The sequence below is a fragment of the Salvelinus fontinalis genome, chromosome 7 (genome assembly GCF_029448725.1).
Source record: "Salvelinus fontinalis isolate EN_2023a chromosome 7, ASM2944872v1, whole genome shotgun sequence".
NCBI lineage: Eukaryota > Metazoa > Chordata > Actinopteri > Salmoniformes > Salmonidae > Salvelinus > Salvelinus fontinalis.
Window position 1 is genome coordinate 5,128,803 of NC_074671.1, and position 21,371 is coordinate 5,150,173.

The 21,371-nt window shown below is 42.5% G+C and overlaps 1 protein-coding gene across 1 annotated transcript in view; it reads left to right on the forward strand.

Annotated features, from left to right (window-relative positions):
• Window positions 1-21,371, forward strand: part of LOC129858936 (probable ubiquitin-conjugating enzyme E2 W-B) — a 44,136-nt gene that overhangs the window by 15,796 nt on the left and 6,969 nt on the right. Inside the window, exon 3 of the mRNA XM_055928180.1 lies at window positions 11,984-12,086. Within this exon, the coding sequence (XP_055784155.1) occupies window positions 11,984-12,086 (103 nt within the window). The remainder of the gene's footprint in view (window positions 1-11,983; window positions 12,087-21,371) is intronic.

Genomic DNA, 21,371 nt, shown 5'->3' on the forward strand with positions numbered 1-21,371 from the left:
CTAGGTTATCCTTCCCCCCTGTATTAAACTAGGTTATCCTTCCCCCTGTATTAAACTAGTGTATCCTTCCCCCTGTATTAAACTAGTTTATCCTTCCCCCCTGTATTAAACTAGTTTATCTACCCCCCTGTATTAAACTAGTTCATCCATCCCCCTGTATTAAACTAGGTTATCCTTCCCCCTGTATTAAACTAGGTTATCCTTCCCCCTGTATTAAACTAGGTTATCCTTCCCCCTGTATTAAACTAGTTTATCCAACCCCCCTGTATTAAACTAGGTTATCCTTCCCCCTGTGTTAAACTAGTTTATCCAACCCCCCTGTGTTAAACTAGGTTGTCCTTCCCCCTGTATTAAACTAGTTTATCCAACCCCCCTGTATTAAACTAGGTTATCCTTCCCCCTGTATTAAACTAGTTTATCCAACCCCCCTGTATTAAACTAGGTTATCCTTCCCCCTGTATTAAACTAATTTATCCTCCCCCTGTATTAAACTAGTTTATCCTTCCCCCCTGTATTAAACTAGTTTATCCTTCCCTCTGTATTAAACTAGTTTATCATACCCCCCGTATTAAACTAGTTTATCCTTCCCCCCCGTATTAATCTAGGTTATCCTTCCCCCCTGTATTAAACTAGTTTATCCTCCCCTCTGTATTAAACTAGTTTATCCTCCCCCTGTATTAAACTAGTTTATCCTTCCCTCTGTATTAAACTAGTTTATCCTCCCCCCTGTATTAAACTAGTTTATCCTTCCCCCTGTATTAAACTAGTTTATCATACCCCCCGTATTAAACTAGTTTATCCTTCCCTCTGTATTAAACTAGTTTATCATACCCCCCGTATTAAACTAGTTTATCCTTCCCCCCCGTATTAATCTAGGTTATCCTTCCCCCCTGTATTAAACTAGTTTGTCCTCCCCCTGTATTAAACTAGTCTATCCTTCCCCCTGTATTAAACTAGTTTATCCCCCCTGTATTAAACTAGTTTATCCTTCCCCCCTGTATTAAACTAGTTTATCCTCCCTCTGTATTAAACTAGTTTATCCTTCCCTCTGTATTAAACTAGTTTATCATACCCCCCCTGTATTAAACTAGGTTATCCTCCCCCCTGTATTAAACTAGTTTATCCTTCCCTCTGTATTAAACTAGGTTATCCTTCCCCCTGTATTAAACTAGTTTATCCTCCCCCTGTATTAAACTAGTTTATCCTTCCCTCTGTATTAAACTAGTTTATCCTTCCCTCTGTATTAAACTAGTTTATCCTTCCCTCTGTATTAAACTAGGTTATCCTTCCCCTCTGTATTAAACTAGGTTATCCTTCCCCCCTGTATTAAACTAGGTTATCCTTCCCCCCTGTATTAAACTAGTTTATCCTCCCCCTGTATTAAACTAGGTTATCCTCCCCCTGTATTAAACTAGGTTATCCTCCCCCTGTATTAAACTAGGTTATCCTTCCCCCTGTATTAAACTAGGTTATCCTTCCCCCTGTATTAAACTAGGTTATCCTTCCCCCTGTATTAAACTAGTTTATCCTCCCCCCTGTATTAAACTAGTTTATCCTCCCCCTGTATTAAACTAGTTTATCCTCCCCCTGTAGTAAACTAGTTTATCCACCCCCCTGTATTAAACTAGTTTATTCACCCCCTGCATTAAACTAGTTTATCCACCCCCCTGTATTAAACTAGTTTATTCACCCCCTGTATTAAACTGGTTTATCCTCCCCTCTGTATTAAACTAGTTTATCCTTCCCCCTGTATTAAACTAGTTTATCCTCCCCCTGTATTAAACTAGTTTATCCTTCCCCCTGTATTAAACTAGGTTATCCGACCCCCCCCGTATTAAACTAGGTTATCCTTCCCCCCTGTATTAAACTGGGTTATCCATCCCCCTGTATTAAACTAGTTTATCATCCCCCTGTATTAAACTAGGTTATCCTTCCCTCTGTATTAAACTAGTTTATCCTTCCCCCCTGTATTAAACTAGTTTATCCTTCCCCCCTGTATTAAACTAGTTTATCCTCCCCCTGTATTAAACTAGTTTATCCCTCCCCCTGTATTAAACTAGGTTATCCTTCCCTCTGTATTAAACTAGTTTATCCTCCCCCTGTATTAAACTAGTTTATCCTTCCCCCTGTATTAAACTAGGTTATCCTTCCCCCCTGTATTAAACTAGCTTATCCTCCCCCCTGTATTAAACTAGGTTATCCTCCCCCCTGTACTAAACTAGTTTATCCTTCCCTCTGTATTAAACTAGTTTATCCTCCCCCTGTATTAAACTAGTTTATCCTTCCCCCCTGTATTAAACTAGTTTATCCTTCCCCCTGTATTAAACTAGGTTATCCTTCCCCCCTGTATTAAACTAGTTCATCCTTCCCCCCTGTATTAAACTAGGTTATCCTTCCCCCTGTATTAAACTAGGTTATCCTTCCCCCCTGTATTAAACTAGTTCATCCTTCCCCCCTGTATTAAACTAGTTTATCCTTCCCCCTGTATTAAACTAGGTTATCCTTCCCCCCTGTATTAAACTAGGTTATCCTTCCCCCCTGTATTAAACTAGTTTATCCTCCCCCTGTATTAAACTAGTTTATCCTTCCCCCCTGTATTAAACTAGTTTATCCTTCCCCCTGTATTAAACTAGTTTATCCTTCCCTCTGTATTAAACTAGTTTATCCCTCCCCCTGTATTAAACTATGTTATCCTCCCCCCCTGTATTAAACTAGGTTATCCTTCCCCCTTTATTAAACTAGTTTACCCCCCCTGTATTAAACTGGTTTATCCCTCCCCCCTGTATTAAACTAGTTTATCCCTCCCCCTGTATTAAACTATGTTATCCCCCCCCCTGTATTAAACTAGGTTATCCTTCCCCCTGTATTAAACTAGGTTATCCTTCCCCCTGTATTAAACTAGTTTATCCTTCCCCCCTGTACTAAACTAGTTTATCCTCCCCCTGTATTAAACTAGGTTATCCTTCCCCTCTGTATTAAACTAGTTTATCCTCCCTCTGTATTAAACTGGTTTATCCCACCCCCCGTATTAAACTAGTTTATCCTTCCCCCCTGTATTAAACTAGTTTATCATCCCCCTGTATTAAACTAGGTTATCCTTCCCCCCTGTATTAAACTAGTTTATCCTCCCCCTGTATTAAACTAGTTTATCCTTCCCCCTGTATTAAACTAGTTTATCCTTCCCCTCTGTATTAAACTAGGTTATCCTTCCCCCCAGTATTAAACTAGTTTATCCTTCCCCCCTGTATTAAACTAGTTTATCCTTCCCCCCTGTATTAAACTGGTTTATCCTCCCCCTGTATTAAACTAGTTTATCATCCCCCTGTATTAAACTAGTTTATCCCTCCCCCTGTATTAAACTATGTTATCCTCCCCCCTGTATTAAACTAGGTTATCCTTCCCCCTGTATTAAACTAGGTTATCCTTCCCCCTGTATTAAACTAGTTTATCCTTCCCCCCTGTACTAAACTAGTTCATCCTCCCCTTGTATTAAACTAGTTTATCCTCCCCCTGTATTAAACTAGGTTATCCTTCCCCTCTGTATTAAACTAGTTTATCCTCCCTCTGTATTAAACTAGTTTATCCAACCCCCCTGTATTAAACTAGGTTATCCTTCCCCCTGTGTTAAACTAGTTTATCCAACCCCCCTGTGTTAAACTAGGTTGTCCTTCCCCCTGTATTAAACTAGTTTATCCAACCCCCCTGTATTAAACTAGGTTATCCTTCCCCCTGTATTAAACTAGTTTATCCAACCCCCCTGTATTAAACTAGGTTATCCTTCCCCCTGTATTAAACTAATTTATCCTCCCCCTGTATTAAACTAGGTTATCCTTCCCCCCTGTATTAAACTAGTTTATCCAACCCCCCTGTATTAAACTAGGTTATCCTTCCCTCTGTATTAAACTAGTTTATCCTCCCCCTGTATTAAACTAGTTTATCCTTCCCTCTGTATTAAACTAGTTTATCCTCCCCCCTGTATTAAACTAGTTTATCCTTCCCCCTGTATTAAACTAGTTTATCATACCCCCCGTATTAAACTAGTTTATCCTTCCCTCTGTATTAAACTAGTTTATCATACCCCCCGTATTAAACTAGTTTATCCTTCCCTCTGTATTAAACTAGGTTATCCTTCCCTCTGTATTAAACTAGTTTATCATACCCCCCGTATTAAACTAGTTTATCCTTCCCCCCCGTATTAATCTAGGTTATCCTTCCCCCCTGTATTAAACTAGTTTATCCTCCCCCTGTATTAAACTAGTTTATCCTTCCCTCTGTATTAAACTAGTTTATCCTTCCCTCTGTATTAAACTAGGTTATCCTTCCCTCTGTATTAAACTAGTTTATCATACCCCCCGTATTAAACTAGTTTATCCTTCCCCCCCGTATTAATCTAGGTTATCCTTCCCCCCTGTATTAAACTAGTTTGTCCTCCCCCTGTATTAAACTAGTCTATCCTTCCCCCTGTATTAAACTAGTTTATCCCCCCTGTATTAAACTAGTTTATCCTTCCCCCCTGTATTAAACTAGTTTATCCTCCCTCTGTATTAAACTAGTTTATCCTTCCCTCTGTATTAAACTAGTTTATCATACCCCCCTGTATTAAACTAGGTTATCCTCCCCCCTGTATTAAACTAGTTTATCCTTCCCTCTGTATTAAACTAGGTTATCCTTCCCCCTGTATTAAACTAGTTTATCCTTCCCTCTGTATTAAACTAGTTTATCCTTCCCTCTGTATTAAACTAGGTTATCCTCCCCCCTGTATTAAACTAGTTTATCCTTCCCTCTGTATTAAACTAGGTTATCCTTCCCCCTGTATTAAACTAGTTTATCCTTCCCTCTGTATTAAACTAGTTTATCCTTCCCTCTGTATTAAACTAGGTTATCCTCCCCCCTGTATTAAACTAGTTTATCCTTCCCTCTGTATTAAACTAGGTTATCCTTCCCCTCTGTATTAAACTAGGTTATCCTTCCCCCCTGTATTAAACTAGGTTATCCTTCCCCCCTGTATTAAACTAGTTTATCCTCCCCCTGTATTAAACTAGGTTATCCTCCCCCTGTATTAAACTAGGTTATCCTCCCCCTGTATTAAACTAGGTTATCCTTCCCCCTGTATTAAACTAGGTTATCCTTCCCCCTGTATTAAACTAGGTTATCCTTCCCCCTGTATTAAACTAGTTTATCCTCCCCCCTGTATTAAACTAGTTTATCCTCCCCCTGTATTAAACTAGTTTATCCTCCCCCTGTAGTAAACTAGTTTATCCACCCCCCTGTATTAAACTAGTTTATTCACCCCCTGCATTAAACTAGTTTATCCACCCCCCTGTATTAAACTAGTTTATTCACCCCCTGTATTAAACTGGTTTATCCTCCCCTCTGTATTAAACTAGTTTATCCTTCCCCCTGTATTAAACTAGTTTATCCTCCCCCTGTATTAAACTAGTTTATCCGTCCCCCTGTATTAAACTAGTTTATCCTCCCCCTGTATTAAACTAGTTTATCCTTCCCCCCTGTATTAAACTAGGTTATCCTTCCCTCTGTATTAAACTAGTTTATCCTCCCCCCTGTATTAAACTAGTTTATCCTCCCCCCTGTATTAAACTAGGTTATCCTCCCCCCTGTATTAAACTAGGTTATCCGACCCCCCCTGTATTAAACTAGGTTATCCGACCCCCCCTGTATTAAACTAGGTTATCCTTCCTCCCCTGTATTAAACTAGGTTATCCTCCCCCCTGTATTAAACTAGTTTATCCTTCCCTCTGTATTAAACTAGGTTATCCTTCCCCCCTCTATTAAACTAGTTTATCCTTCCCCCTGTATTAAACTAGGTTATCCTCCCCCCTGTATTAAACTAGTTTATCCTTCCCTCTGTATTAAACTGGGTTATCCCTCCCCCTGTATTAAACTAGGTTATCCTTCCCCCCTGTATTAAACTTGTTTATCCTTCCCTCTGTATTAAACTAGTTTATCCTTCCCTCTGTATTAAACTAGTTTATCCTTCCCTCTGTACTAAACTGGGGTATCCTTCCCCCCTGTATTAAACTGGGTTATCCCTCCCCCTGTATTAAACTAGGTTATCCTTCCCCCTGTATTAAACTAGGTTATCCTTCCCCCCTGTATTAAACTAGCTTATCCTCCCCCCTGTATTAAACTAGGTTATCCTCCCCCCTGTACTAAACTAGTTTATCCTTCCCTCTGTATTAAACTAGTTTATCCTCCCCCTGTATTAAACTAGTTTATCCTTCCCCCCTGTATTAAACTAGTTTATCCTTCCCTCTGTATTAAACTAGTTTATCCTCCCCCTGTATTAAACTAGTTTATCCCTCCCCCTGTATTAAACTAGTTTATCCTCCCCTCTGTATTAAACTAGTTTATCCCTCCCCCTGTATTAAACTAGTTTATCCTCCCCTCTGTATTAAACTAGTTTATCCTCCCCCCTGTATTAAACTAGTTTATCCCTCCCTCTGTATTAAACTAGTTTATCCTCCCCCCTGTATTAAACTAGTTTATCCTCCCCCCTGTATTAAACTAGTTTATCCTTCCCTCTGTATTAAACTGGTTTATCCTCCCCCCTGTATTAAACTGGTTTATCCTCCACCCTGTATTAAACTGGTTTATCCTCCCCCCTGTATTAAACTGGTTTATCCTCACCCCTGTATTAAACTAGTTTATCCTTCCTCCCTGTATTAAACCAGTCTATCCTACCCCATGTATTAAACTAGTTTATCCTCCCCCCTGTATTAAACTAGTTTATCCTGCCCAACTCGAAAATTATTCAAATTGAGTTTCTAGTAGTATAACGTTACTTTGCAAATGTCATGTGTAAAGTCATTTTTTTTTCATGTCTTTTGGAACTAAACCTCCCTCACACTGCACTGCTTTGTAGCACCTTCTACTTAGTTGTTTTGGTGGTTTGGGCCTCATCTGCTCTGTAAGCAATGTATTCCCATAGTTTGCTTCTGGAGCCAATTTTTGTCAACAAGACGGAGGTATGTTTTCATTAGAAGCCTTGCTGTCTACATTTTCTCTCTCGCTTGCTTCTCAAAATTTGGCTCGCTGTGTCAGCTGCATGCTCAAGTAGCCTGGCTAACTTACTACTGAAATTCAGACAAATTACCTGACAGACGTGGTCCTCTTAATCCATGTAAGATGTGAGACACATTTGACAGACTGAAAGTAACATGAATTCTAGTACAGAGACGTTTTTTCCATGTTCTAGTATAGAAAAAGTACTGTTGTTTCGGTATACCGTGCAGCACTAGTCCAGCAGTGGTGCATCCCCTTTCTATAGCCGCCATATTGCTTCCATGTTATTGATGTAGCGTTACCATAGCGAATTACAAACTTCCTGTGAACACAAAGCTATGATAATACCTGATAATATAACATTTGAAATGTCTTTATCCTTTTGAAACTTTTGAGTGCCGTGTTTAACTGTACATTTTGTTATGTAAAAAAAAAAAATCTAACTTTTTTTTGTTTTTGTTTATTTCATTTGCTCTGGTAATGTAAACTTATACTACATGACCAAAAGTATGTGGACACCTGTTCATCGAACGTTTGTGATTCCAAAATCATGGGTATTAATATGGAGTGGGTCCTCCCTATGCTGCTCCCCTCTTCTGGGAAGGCTTTCCACTAGATGTTGGAACATTGCTGCTATAACAGCCTCCACTCCTCTGGGAAGGCTTTCCACCAGATGTTGGAACATTGGTGCTATAACAGCCTCCACTCTTCTGGGAAGGCTTTCCACTAGATGTTGGAACATTGCTGCTATAACAGCCTCCACTCTTCTGGGAAGGCTTTCCACTAGATGTTGGAACATTGGTGCTATAACAGCCTCCACTCTTCTGGGAAGACTTTCCACTAGATGTTGGAACATTGCTGCTATAACAGCCTCCACTCTTCTGGGAAGGCTTTCCACTAGATGTTGGAACATTGGTGCTATAACAGCCTCCACTCTTCTGGGAAGGCTTTCCTCTAGATGTTGGAACATTGGTGCTATAACAGCCTCCACTCTTCTGGGAAGGCTTTCCACTAGATGTTGGAACATTGGTGCTATAACAGCCTCCACTCTTCTGGGAAGGCTTTCCACTAGATGATGGAACATTGCTGCTATAACAGCCTCCACTCTTCTGGGAAGGCTTTCCACTAGATGTTGGAACATTGCTGCTATAACAGCCTCCACTCTTCTGGGAAGGCTTTCCACTAGATGTTGGAACATTGCTGCTATAACAGCCTCCACTCTTCTGGGAAGGCTTTCCACTAGATGATGGAACATTGCTGCTATAACAGCCTCCACTCTTCTGGGAAGGCTTTCCACTAGATGTTGTAACATTGGTGCTATAACAGCCTCCACTCTTCTGGGAAGGCTTTCCACTAGATGTTGGAACATTGCTGCTATAACAGCCTCCACTCTTCTGGGAAGGCTTTCCACTAGATGTTGGAACATTGGTGCTATAACAGCCTCCACTCTTCTGGGAAGGCTTTCCACTAGATGTTGGAACATTGCTGCTATAACAGCCTCCACTCTTCTGGGAAGGCTTTCCACTAGATGTTGGAACATTGGTGCTATAACAGCCTCCACTCTTCTGGGAAGGCTTTCCACTAGATGTTGGAACATTGCTGCTATAACAGCCTCCACTCTTCTGGGAAGGCTTTCCACTAGATGTTGGAACATTGCTGCTATAACAGCCTCCACTCTTCTGGGAAGGCTTTCCACTAGATGTTGGAACATTGGTGCTATAACAGCCTCCACTCTTCTGGGAAGGCTTTCCACTAGATGTTGGAACATTGGTGCTATAACAGCCTCCACTCTTCTGGGAAGGCTTTCCACTAGATGTTGGAACATTGGTGCTATAACAGCCTCCACTCTTCTGGGAAGGCTTTCCACTAGATGTTGGAACATTGCTGCTATAACAGCCTCCACTCTTCTGGGAAGGCTTTCCACTAGATGATGGAACATTGCTGCTATAACAGCCTCCACTCTTCTGGGAAGGCTTTCCACTAGATTTTGGAACATTGGTGCTATAACAGCCTCCACTCTTCTGGGAAGGCTTTCCACTAGATGTTGGAACATTGCTGCTACAACAGCCTCCACTCTTCTGGGAAGGCTTTCCACTAGATGTTGGAACATTGCTGCTATAACAGCCTCCACTCTTCTGGGAAGGCTTTCCACTAGATGTTGGAACAGTGGTGCGGGGACTTCTTTCCATTCAGCCCCAAGAGCATTAGTGAGGTCGGGCACTGACGTTGGGCGATTTAGGCCTGGCTCACAGTCACCGTTCCAATTGGTGGTTAAATAAAGGTGAGAAAAAAAAGAAAATTCAAGAAAATTCATCCCAATGGCAAGTTCTTCCACACCGATCTTTTCAAACCATTTCATTATGGACCTTGCTTTGTGCGCTGGGGCTTTTGTGCACAGACACAGACAGACAGACAGACAGACAGACTCACCCACCCTCTGTCGCTCGCTCTGTCTCTCGCTCTGTCTCTCGCTCTGTCGCTCTGTCTCTCGCTCTGTCTCTCGCTCTGTCTCTCGCTCTGTCTCTCGCTCTGTCTCTCGCTCTGTCTCTCGCTCTGTCTCTCGCTCTGTCTCTCGCTCTGTCTCTCGCTCTGTCTCTCGCTCTGTCTCTCGCTCTGTCGCTCTGTCTCTCGCTCTGTCTGTCTCTCTTTCCCCCCATTTCAATTCAAGGGGCTTTATTGGCATGGGAAACATATGTTAACATTGCCAAAGCAAGTGAAGTAGATAATAAACAAAAGTGAAAAGAACAATAAAAAGTAACAGTAAAACTTACTCACAAAAGTTCCAAAAGAATAAATACATTTCAAATGTCATATTATGTGCAAATAGTTAAAGTACAAAAGGGAAAATAAAAATAAATATGTGTTGTATATACAATGGTGTTTGTTGTGGCAACAGGTCACAAATTATGTGGTATTTCACTCAATAGATATGGGAGTTTATCAAAATTAAATTTGTTTTCTAATGTTTTGTGGATCTGTGTGATCTGAGGGAAATATGTGTCTCTAATATGGTCATACATTGGGCAGGAGGTAAGGAAGTGCAGCTCAGTTTCCACCTCATTTAGTGGGCAGTGTGCACATAGCCTGTCTTCTCTTGAGAGCCAGGTCTGCCTACTTTCTCAATAGCAAGGCTATGCTCACTAAGTCTGTACATAGACAAAGCTTTCCTTAAGTTTGGGTCAGTCACAGTCGTCAGGTATTCTACATGGTGTACTCTCTGTTTAGGGCCAAATAGCATTCTAATTTGCTCTGTTGTTTTGATAATTCTTTCCATTGTGTCAAGTAATACTTTTTTTTGTTTTCTCATGATTTGGTTGGGTCTAATTGTGCTGTTGTCCTGGGGCTCTGTGGGGTGTGTTTGTGTTTGTGAACAGAGCCCCAGGACCAGCTTGCTTAGGGGACTCTTCTCCAGGTTCATCTGTCTGCCCTCTCCAATTCGTTCATATACAGTAGCAGTCAAAAGTTTGGATGCACATACTCAAGGGTTTGTGCAAAGCTGTCATCAAGGCAAAGGGTGGCTACTTTGAAGAATCTCAAATAAAAAATAATATTTTGATTAGCTTAACACTTTATTGGTTGCACCATGATTCCATATGTATTATTTCATAGTTTTGATGTCTTCACTATTATTCTACAATGTAGAAAATAGTAAAAAATAAAGAAAAACCCTTGAATGAGTAGGTGTTTAAACTTTTGACTGGTACTGTACCTCACTTTGAAGAGGTTTGCTCTTACACTGCGTCCCTGTCTCACCCCACGGCACTGTGTGAAGAAGTGTGTGTGTTTTTTTGTTGCTTTTTGTGTACATGGATTTTTATAATGTCAAATGTTTTTTTTCCCCAAACATTTTCCATCAATTTGTATAGCGGACCCTCATGCCAAATGAGTCTGAAGCCTTTTTCTTTTCTTTTTTTAAATGAACATGAGAAGACTTTGTCTTTTTGTTTTGTTTGTTGGTCAGTTAGGGTGTGCAGGGTGAATACGTGGTCTGTCGTACGGACCCACTGGTTGCCCTCTAGGTTACAGAGAGCTGGTAGTCCCATCCACCACACTACCAGGTGGGTGGTATAGAGGAGACGGACCCACTGGTTGCCCTCTAGGTTACAGAGAGCTGGTAGTCCCATCCACCACACTACCAGGTGGGTGGTATAGAGGAGACGGACCCACTGGTTGCCCTCTAGGTTACAGAGAGCTGGTAGTCCCATCCACCACACTACCAGGTGGGTGGTATAGAGGAGACGGACCCACTGGTTGCCCTCTAGGTTACAGAGAGCTGGTAGTCCCATCCACCACACTACCAGGTGGGTGGTATAGAGGAGACGGACCCACTGGTTGCCCTCTAGGTTACAGAGAGCTGGTAGTCCCATCTACCACACTACCAGGTGTGAATCATGGTATAGAGGAGACGGACCCACTGGTTGTCCTCTAGGTTACAGAGAGCTGGTAGTCCCATCTACCACACTACCAGGTGTGAAACATGGTATAGAGGAGACGGACCCACTGGTTGTCCTCTAGGTTACAGAGAGCTGGTAGTCCCATCCACCACACTACCAGGTGGGTGGTATAGAGGAGACGGACCCACTGGTTGCCCTCTAGGTTACAGAGAGCTGGTAGTCCCATCCACCAAACTACCAGGTGGGTGGTATAGAGGAGACGGACCCACTGGTTGCCCTCTAGGTTACAGAGAGCTGGTAGTCCCATCCACCACACTACCAGGTGGGTGCTATAGAGGAGACGGACCCACTGGTTGCCCTCTAGGTTACAGAGAGCTGGTAGTCCCATCCACCACACTACCAGGTGTGAAACATGGTATAGAGGAGACGGACCCACTGGTTGTCCTCTAGGTTACAGAGAGCTGATAGTCCCATTCAGGTGTGTCTAAACCTTTTGACTGGTACTGTGTGTGTGTGTGTGTGTGTGTCTATATTTTAATATGGCATCTTCTGTCTTTTTCATCCAGATGGATTGTAGATATGGAAGGAGCCACGGGCACGCTCTACGAAGGAGAGAAATTTCAGCTGCTTTTCAAATTCAGTAGTCGGTATCCTTTCGATTCACCTCAGGTAAGTAGCTAGCTAGCTAGCCTAGCGCTTCCTCATTGATAAATAGTCATGTATATTTCTGTTGAATCAGTTAGCTAGGACACTCAATGACACAAGATCCATTCATACTCTGTCAGTAGGCTGGCTGAGTGGGTGTGTTGCTTAGTAACAGGTCATTTGTCTGAGTTGGTATGTTACTTAGTAACAGGTCATTTGGCTGAGTGGGTGTGTTGCTTAGTAACAGGTCATTTGGCTGAGTGGGTGTGTTGCTTAGTAACAGGTCATTTGGCTGAGTTGGTATGTTGCTTAGTAACAGGTCATTTGGCTGAGTGGGTGTGTTGCTTAGTAACAGTTCATTTGTCTGAGTGGGTGTGTTGCTTAGTAACAGGTCATTTGGCTGAGTGGGTATGTTGCTTAGTAACAGGTCATTTGTCTGAGTGGGTGTGTTGCTTAGTAACAGGTCATTTGGCTGAGTGGGTATGTTGCTTAGTAACAGGTCATTTGGCTAAGTTGGTATGTTGCTTAGTAACAGGTCATTTGTCTGAGTGGGTGTGTTGCTTAGTAACAGGTCATTTGGCTGAGTGGGTATGTTGCTTAGTAACAGGTCATTTGTCTGAGTTGGTATGTTGCTTAGTAACAGGTCATTTGGCTGAGTGGGTATGTTGCTTAGTAACAGGTCATTTGGCTGAGTGGGTATGTTGCTTAGTAACAGGTCATTTGGCATGTTACTTAGTAACAGGTCATTTGTCTAACTGATTGAAGAGAGTGGGTGTTAGGGTTTGGTGATATGTTATTGAACGTTTATTTAACTAGGCAAGTCAGTTAAGAACAAATTCTTATTTACAATGACGGCCTACCAGGGAAACAGTGGGTTAACTGCCTTGTACAGGGGCAGAACGACAGATGTTTACCTTTCGGTTACTGGCCCAGTGCTCTAACCACTAGGCTACCTGCCGCCAGATGTTCACACCATTATACCATTTCTGTACCATACTGGGGTATATGGTATTACCGAATGTGCACGCAAGGAGCACTATACAATAACAAAGAACTATAACAGGGATCTTGATATAGCCTGGGTTCTAGTCTTGATATAGCCTGGGTTCTAGTCTTGGTATAGCCGGGGTTCTAGTCTTGATATAGCCTGGGTTCTAGTCTTGATATAGCCTGGGTTCTAGTCTTGATATAGCCTGGGTTCTAGTCTTGGTATAGCCGGGGTTCTAGTCTTGATATAGCCTGGGTTCTAGTCTTGATATAGCCTGGGTACCAGTCTTGATATAGCCTGGGTACCAGTCTTGATATAGCCTGGGTACCAGTCTTGATATAGCCTGGGTACCAGTCTTGATATAGCCTGGGTACCAGTCTTGATATAGCCTGGGTACTAGTCTTGATATAGCCTGGGTACCAGTCTTGATATAGCCCGGGTACTAGTCTTGATATAGCTTGGGTTCTAGTCTTGATATAGCCTGGGTACTAGTCTTGATATAGCCTGGGTACTAGTCTTGATATAGCCTGGGTACCAGTCTTGATATAGCCTGGGTACCAGTCTTGATAAAGCCTGGGTACCAATCTCCACTCCCTGTACCCCATGTCATGTGCCAAAGAGACTGGCCTTTCTGCCATCATCAATATCAACATTCTATCATTAACTCGAGGAGAACAGAGGATTTGATCCTGATTCGATCACCCTCAGAGCTATCCTCCAATCACAACGATTATGCAAATATTGGAACTCATCACTTTTCTCTCCACAGAACAACTGTTTTTTTGTCTTCGTTTTTTTGCAGATGAAACCAATCTGTCAAAAGTTGCAAGCTCACTTCTAAATTCTTAAACTAAATACAAACTGCAATTTCAACTAAAAAACATGCCTAGCAAACGCCTAAATGTTTGTACCCTCACTGTGTCCCCGTGGATGTGGACGTGCTCCCTCTGCTGTTTCCTGAAGTCCACGTTCAGTTCCTTCGTGTTGTTGACGGAGAAGTTATTTTCCTGGCACCAGTCCGCCAGGGTCCTCACCTCCTACCTGTAGTCTGTCTTGTCATTGTTGGTAATCAGGCCTATTGATGTTGTGTCGTCTGCACTCTGGATGATTGAGTTGGAGGCGTGCGTCGCCACACAGTCATGGGTGAACAGGGAGTACAGGAGGGGGCTGAGCACGTACCGCCCGCTGGAGAGCCCTGCGGTTGCGGACGGTGCAGTTGCCGTACCAGGCGGTGATACAGCCCGACCGGATGCTCTCAACGGTGCATCTGTAAAAGTTTGTGAGGGTCTTAGGGGCCAAGATCAATTTCTTCAGCCTTCTGAGGTGAAAGAGGTGCTGTTTCGCTTTCTTCACCACACTGTCTGTGTGGGTGGACCATTTCAGATTGTCAGTGATGTGTACGCAGAGGAACTTGAACCTTTCCAGTCTACTGGTCTGATGAAGAGGGTGGATATCATTCTGTAAGATAGAGAGGATTCCAGTCTACTGGTCTGATGAAGAGGGTGGATGTCATTCTGTAAGTAGGGAGGGTTCCAGTCTACTGGTCTGATGAAGAGGGTGGATATCATTCTGTAAGATAGAGAGGGTTCTAGTCTACTGGTCTGATGAAGAGGGTGGATATCATTCTGTAAGGTAGAGAGGATTCCAGTCTACTGGTCTGATGAAGAGGGTGGATATCATTCTGTTAAGTAGAGAGGGTTCTTGTCTACTGTTCTGATGAAGAGGGTGGATTTCATTCTGTTAGATAGAGAGGGTTCCAGTCTACTGGTCTGATGAAGAGGATGGATATCATTCTGTTAAGTAGAGAGGATTCCAGTCTACTGGTCTGATGAAGAGGAAGGATATCATTCTGTAAGATAGAGAGGGTTCCAGTCTGATGAAGAGGGTGGATATCATTCTGTAAGGTAGAGAGGGTTCCAGTCTGATGAAGAGGGTGGATATCATTCTGTAAGGTAGAGAGGGTTCCAGTCTGATGAAGAGGGTGGATATCATTCTGTAAGATAGAGATGATTCCAGTCTGATGAAGAGGGTGGATATCGTTCTGTTAGTAGGGAGGGTTCCAGTCTACTGGTCTGATGAAGAGGGTGGATATCATTCTGTAAGGTAGAGAGGATTCCAGTCTACTGGCCTGATGAAGAGGGTGGATATCATTCTGTACGTAGGGAGGGTTCCAGTCTACTGGTCTGATGAAGAGGGTGGATATCATTCTGTAAGGTAGAGAGGATTCCAGTCTACTGTTCTGATGAAGAGGGTGGATATCATTCTGTACGTAGGGAGGGTTCCAGTCTACTGGTCTGATGAAGAGGGTGGATATCATTCTGTAAGGTAGAGAGGATTCCAGTCTACTGGCCTGATGAAGAGGGTGGATATCATTCTGTAAGATAGAGAGGATTCCAGTCTGATGAAGAGGGTGGATATCATTCTGTAAGGTAGAGAGGGTTCCAGTCTACTGGTCTGATGAAGAGGGTGGATATCATTCTGTAAGATAGAGAGGGTTCCAGTCTACTGGTCTGATGAAGAGGGTGGATATCGTTCTGTTAGTAGAGAGGATTCCAGTCTGATGAAGAGGGTGGATATCATTCTGTAAGGTAGAGAGGGTTCCAGTCTACTGGTCTGATGAAGAGGATGGATATCATTCTGTAAGATAGAGAGGATTCCAGTCTACTGGTCTGATGAAGAGGGTGGATATCATTCTGTAAGGTAGAGAGGATTCCAGTCTACTGGTCTGATGAAGAGGGTGGATATCATTCTGTAAGATAGAGAGGATTCCAGTCTACTGGTCTGATGAAGAGGGTGGATATCATTCTGTAAGGTAGAGAGGATTCCAGTCTACTGGTCTGATGAAGAGGGTGGATATCATTCTGTTAGTAGAGGATTCCAGTCTACTGGTCTGATGAAGAGGGTGGATATCATTCTGTTAAGTAGAGAGGGTTCTAGTCTACTGGTCTGATGAAGAGGGTGGATATCATTCTGTTAGTAGAGAGGATTCCAGTCTACTGGTCTGATGAAGAGGATGGATACCATTCTGTAAGATAGAGAGGGTTCTAGTCTACTGGTCTGATGAAGAGGGTGGCTATCATTCTGTAAGGTAGAGAAGGGGTTCCAGTCTACTGGTCTGATGAAGAGGGTGGATATCATTCTGTAAGTAGAGAGGGTTCCAGTCTACTGGTCTGATGAAGAGGGTGGATATCATTCTGTAAGATATAGAGGGTTCTAGTCTACTGGTCTGATGAAGAGGGTGGATATCATTCTGTAAGGTAGAGAGGATTCCAGTCTACTGGTCTGATGAAGAGGGTGGATATCATTCTGTTAGTAGAGGATTCCAGTCTACTGGTCTGATGAAGAGGGTGGATATCATTCTGTAAGATAGAGAGGATTCCAGTCTACTGGTCTGATGAAGAGGGTGGATATCCTTCTGTAAGGTAGAGAGGATTCCAGTCTACTGGTCTGATGAAGAGGGTAGATATCATTCTGTAAGATAGAGAGGATTCCAGTCTACTGGTCTGATGAAGAGGGTGAATATCATTCTGTAAGATAGAGAGGATTCCAGTCTACTGGTCTGATGAAGAGGGTAGATATCATTCTGTAAGATAGAGAGGATTCCAGTCTACTGGTCTGATGAAGAGGGTGGATATCATTCTGTAAGATATAGAGGATTCCAGTCTACTGGTCTGATGAAGAGGGTGGATATCATTCTGTAAGTAGAGAGGATTCCAGTCTACTGGTCTGATGAAGAGGGTGGATATTATTCTGTTATGTAGAGAGGGTTCTAGTCTACTGGTCTGATGAAGAGGGTGGATATCATTCTGTAAGATAGAGAGGATTCCAGTCTACTGGTCTGATGAAGAGGGTGGATATCATTCTGTTAAGTAGAGAGGATTCCAGTCTACTGGTCTGATGAAGAGGGTGGATATCATTCTGTAAGATAGAGAGGGTTCCAGTCTACTGGTCTGATGAAGAGGATGGATATCATTCTGTTAGTAGAGAGGGTTCCAGTCTACTGGTCTGATGAAGAGGGTGGATATCATTCTGTTAGTAGAGGGTTCCAGTCTACTGGTCTGATGAAGAGGGTGGATATCATTCTGTAAGATAGAGAGGGTTCCAGTCTACTGGTCTGATGAAGAGGGTGGATTCTGTAAGGTAGAGAGGGTTCCAGTCTACTGGTCTGATGAAGAGGGTGGATACCATTCTGTAGGATAGAGACGATTCCAGTCTACTGGTCTGATGAAGAGGGTGGATATCGTTCTGTAAGGTAGAGAGGATTCCAGTCTACTGGTCTGATGAAGAGTGTGGATTCTGTAAGGTAGAGAGGGTTCCAGTGTACTGGTCTGATGAAGAGGGTGGATACCATTCTGTAGGATAGAGAGGATTCCAGTCTACTGGTCTGATGAAGAGGGTGTATATCATTCTGTAAGGTAGAGAGGATTCCAGTCTACTGGTCTGATGAAGAGGGTGTATATCATTCTGTAAGGTAGAGAGGATTCCAGTCTACTGGTCTGATGAAGAGGGTGTATATCATTCTGTAAGGTAGAGAGGGTGCTGTAAACATAGCCTAGCAAGTAGTTAATTGACTTGAAGTCACTTGGAGGATCGATGTTAGCTATGTTATAATAATATATGCCGTTTAGCAGATTATTTAATCCAAAGAATCGTACAGTCATGAGTAGGCATCAAGCAGGTATAGTGTTTGTGATTTCATTGTTGACTTGTGGTTTTGATACAGTACAAAAGTAACTTGAAAATAACTTTCATGTTGAGCAATATGCTTTACATGGTTTTCCACCTTTTAGTACTCACTTCCCGGGGTCATATTCACTCCACTGGGTCATATTCATTTATTCTAGAACTCACTCCCCTGGATCATATTATTATTAATTTATTCTAGAACTCACTCCCCTGGATCATATTAATGCTAATTTATTCTAGAACTCACTCCCCTGGATCATATTTATGCTAATTTATTCTAGAACTCACTCCCCTGGATCATATTAATTTATTCTAGAACTCACTCCCCTGGATCATGTTAATATACATTTATTCTAGAACTCACTCCCCTGGATCATATTAATATACATTTATTCTAGAACTCACTCCCCTGGATCATATTAATATACATTTATTCTAGAACTCACTCCCCTGGATCATATTAATATACATTTATTCTAGAACTCACTCCCCTGGATCATGTTAATATACATTTATTCTAGAACTCACTCCCCTGGATCATGTTAATATACATTTATTCTAGAACTCACTCCCCTGGATCATATTAATATACATTTATTCTAGAACTCACTCCCCTGGATCATATTAATATACATTTATTCTAGAACTCACTCCCCTGGATCATGTTAATATACATTTATTCTCGAACTCACTCCCCTGGATCATATTAATTTATTCTAGAACTCACTCCCATTGATCATGTTAATATACATTTATTCTCGAACTCACTCCCCTGGATCATATTAATTTATTCTAGAACTCACTCCCCTGGATCATGTTAATATACATTTATTCTAGAACTCACTCCCCTGGATCATATTAATATACATTTATTCTAGAACTCACTCCCCTGGATCATGTTAATATACATTTATTCTAGAACTCACTCCCCTGGATCATATTAATTTATTCTAGAACTCACTCCCCTGGATCATGTTAATATACATTTATTCTAGAACTCACTCTCCTGGATCATATTAATATACATTTATTCTAGAACTCACTCCCCTGGATCATGTTAATATACATTTATTCTAGAACTCACTCCCCTGGATCATATTAATTTATTCTAGAACTCACTCCCCTGGATCATGTTAATATACATTTATTCTAGAACTCACTCCCCTGGATCATATTAATATACATTTATTCTAGAACTCACTCCCCTGGATCATGTTAATATACATTTATTCTAGAACTCACTCCCCTGGATCATATTAATTTATTCTAGAACTCACTCCCCTGGATCATGTTAATATACATTTATTCTAGAACTCACTCCCCTGGATCATATTAATATACATTTATTCTAGAACTCACTCCCCTGGATCATGTTAATATACATTTATTCTAGAACTCACTCCCCTGGATCATATTAATTTATTCTAGAACTCACTACTCAGGATCATATTCTGGAACTCACAGTCCTGGGTTATATTCACTAGTGCACACCGTACAAAACCCTAGAAAAAGTCTTACAACCAATAAACTGTGTTTCTCATTTGACAAGTTTGGGTAGTCCCTCCCCTTTTCCGTCCATTTTTTTCTCTGTTTGGTATCAAATGAATACGACCCTGATGTCGAACGCCATAAACATACTGATTAGATTGGATGGATCCTCTGCCGCCCTGCTTAGTGCTGATACCATGATGCTTCTGTGCCTGGATGCCAACACCATATGACTGACACGTTGGCTTTGTGGTTCATAATTGGATCCTGACCTAGGACACAGTGTAGACAGATCTCTCTCTATATATCTATATCTCTCTCTTGCTCTAGCTGTCTCTCTCTCTCTAGCTGTCTCTCTCTTTAGCTGTCTCTCACTCTCTAGCTGTCTCTCACTCTCTAGCTGTCTCTCTCTCATTAGCTGTCTCTCTCTCTCTAGCTGTGTCTCTCTCTCTAGCTGTGTCTCTCTCTCTAGCTGTCTCTCTCACTCGCTGTCTCTCTCACTCGCTGTCTCTCTCACTCGCTCTATCTCTCTCTCATTAGCTGTCTCTCTCTCGCTGTCTCTCTCTCATTAGCTGTCTCTCTCTCTCATTAGCTGTGTCTCTCTCTCTAGCTGTGTCTCTCGCTGTCTCTCTCTCTCTCTCGCTGTCTCTCTCTCTCTCTCGCTGTCTCTCTCTCATTAGCTGTCTCTCTCTCATTAGCTGTGTCTCTCTCATTAGCTGTCTCTCTCTCTCTAGCTATGTGTCTCTCTCTCATTAGCTGTCTCTCTCTCATTAGCTGTGTCTCTCTCATTAGCTGTCTCTCTCTCTCTAGCTATGTGTCTCTCTCTAGCTATATGTCTCTCTCTAGCTATGTGTCTCTCTCTCTCTAGCTATGTGTCTCTCTCTCTCTAGCTATGTGTCTCTCTCTCTCTAGCTATGTCTCTCTCTTTCTCTAGCTATGTGTCTCTCTTTCTCTAGCTATGTGTCTCTCTCTCTCTAGCTATGTGTCTCTCTCTCTCTAGCTATGTGTCTCTCTTTCTCTAGCTATGTGTCTCTCTTTCTCTAGCTATGTGTCTCTCTCTCTCTAGCTATGTGTCTCTCTTTCTCTAGCTATGTGTCTCTCTTTCTCTAGCTATGTGTCTCTCTTTCTCTAGCTATGTGTCTCTCTCTCTCTAGCTATGTGTCTCTCTCTAGCTATGTGTCTCTCTCTCTCTAGCTATGTGTCTCTCTCTAGCTGTCTCTCCCTCTCTCACTGTCTCTCACTGTGTCTCTCTCTCTAGCTGTCTCTCTCTCTCTAGCTGTGTCTCTCTCTCTCTAGCTGTCTCTCTCTCTCTAGCTGTCTCTCTCTCTCTAGCTGTGTCTCTCTCTCTCTAGCTGTGTCTCTCTCTAGCTGTCTCTCCCTCTCTCACTGTCTCTCACTGTGTCTCTCTCTCTCTAGCTGTCTCTCTCTCTCTAGCTGTGTCTCTCTCTCTCTAGCTGTCTCTCTCTCTCTAGCTGTCTCTCTCTCTCTAGCTGTGTCTCTCTCTCTCTAGCTGTGTCTCTCTCTAGCTGTCTCTCCCTCTCTCACTGTCTCTCACTGTGTCTCTCTCTCTCTAGCTGTCTTTCTCTCTCTAGCTGTCTTTCTCTCTCTAGCTGTCTCGCTCTAGCTGTCTCTCTCTCGCTCTAGCTGTCTCGCTCTAGCTGTCTCTCTCTAGCTGTCTCTCTCTCGCTCTAGCTGTCTCGCTCTAGCTGTCTCTCCCTAGCTGTCTCTCTCTCTCTAGCTGTGTCTCTTTCGCTCTCTCTCTCTTGAGCTGTCTCGCTCTCTCTCTCTTGAGCTGTCTCGCTCTCTCTCTCTTGAGCTGTCTCGCTCTCTCTCTCTCTCGAGCTGTCTCGCTCTCTCTCTCTCGAGCTGTCTCGCTCTTTCTAGCTGTCTTTCTCTCTCTAGCTGTCTTTCTCTCTCTACCTGTCTGTCTTTTTCTCTCTCTAGTTATCTCTCTTTCTCTAGCTGTGTCTCTCTCTCTATCTGTCTCTCTCTATCTGTCTCTCTCTAGTTATCTCTCTATCTCTAGCTGTTTCTCCCTCTCTCTAGCTGTGTCTCTCTCTCCTCTCTAGCTGTCTCTCGCTACGCCAGTGTATTAAAGCCCACGGGCCACGTTTGAGAGGATTAGCTTAACGTGACACTATTATTTT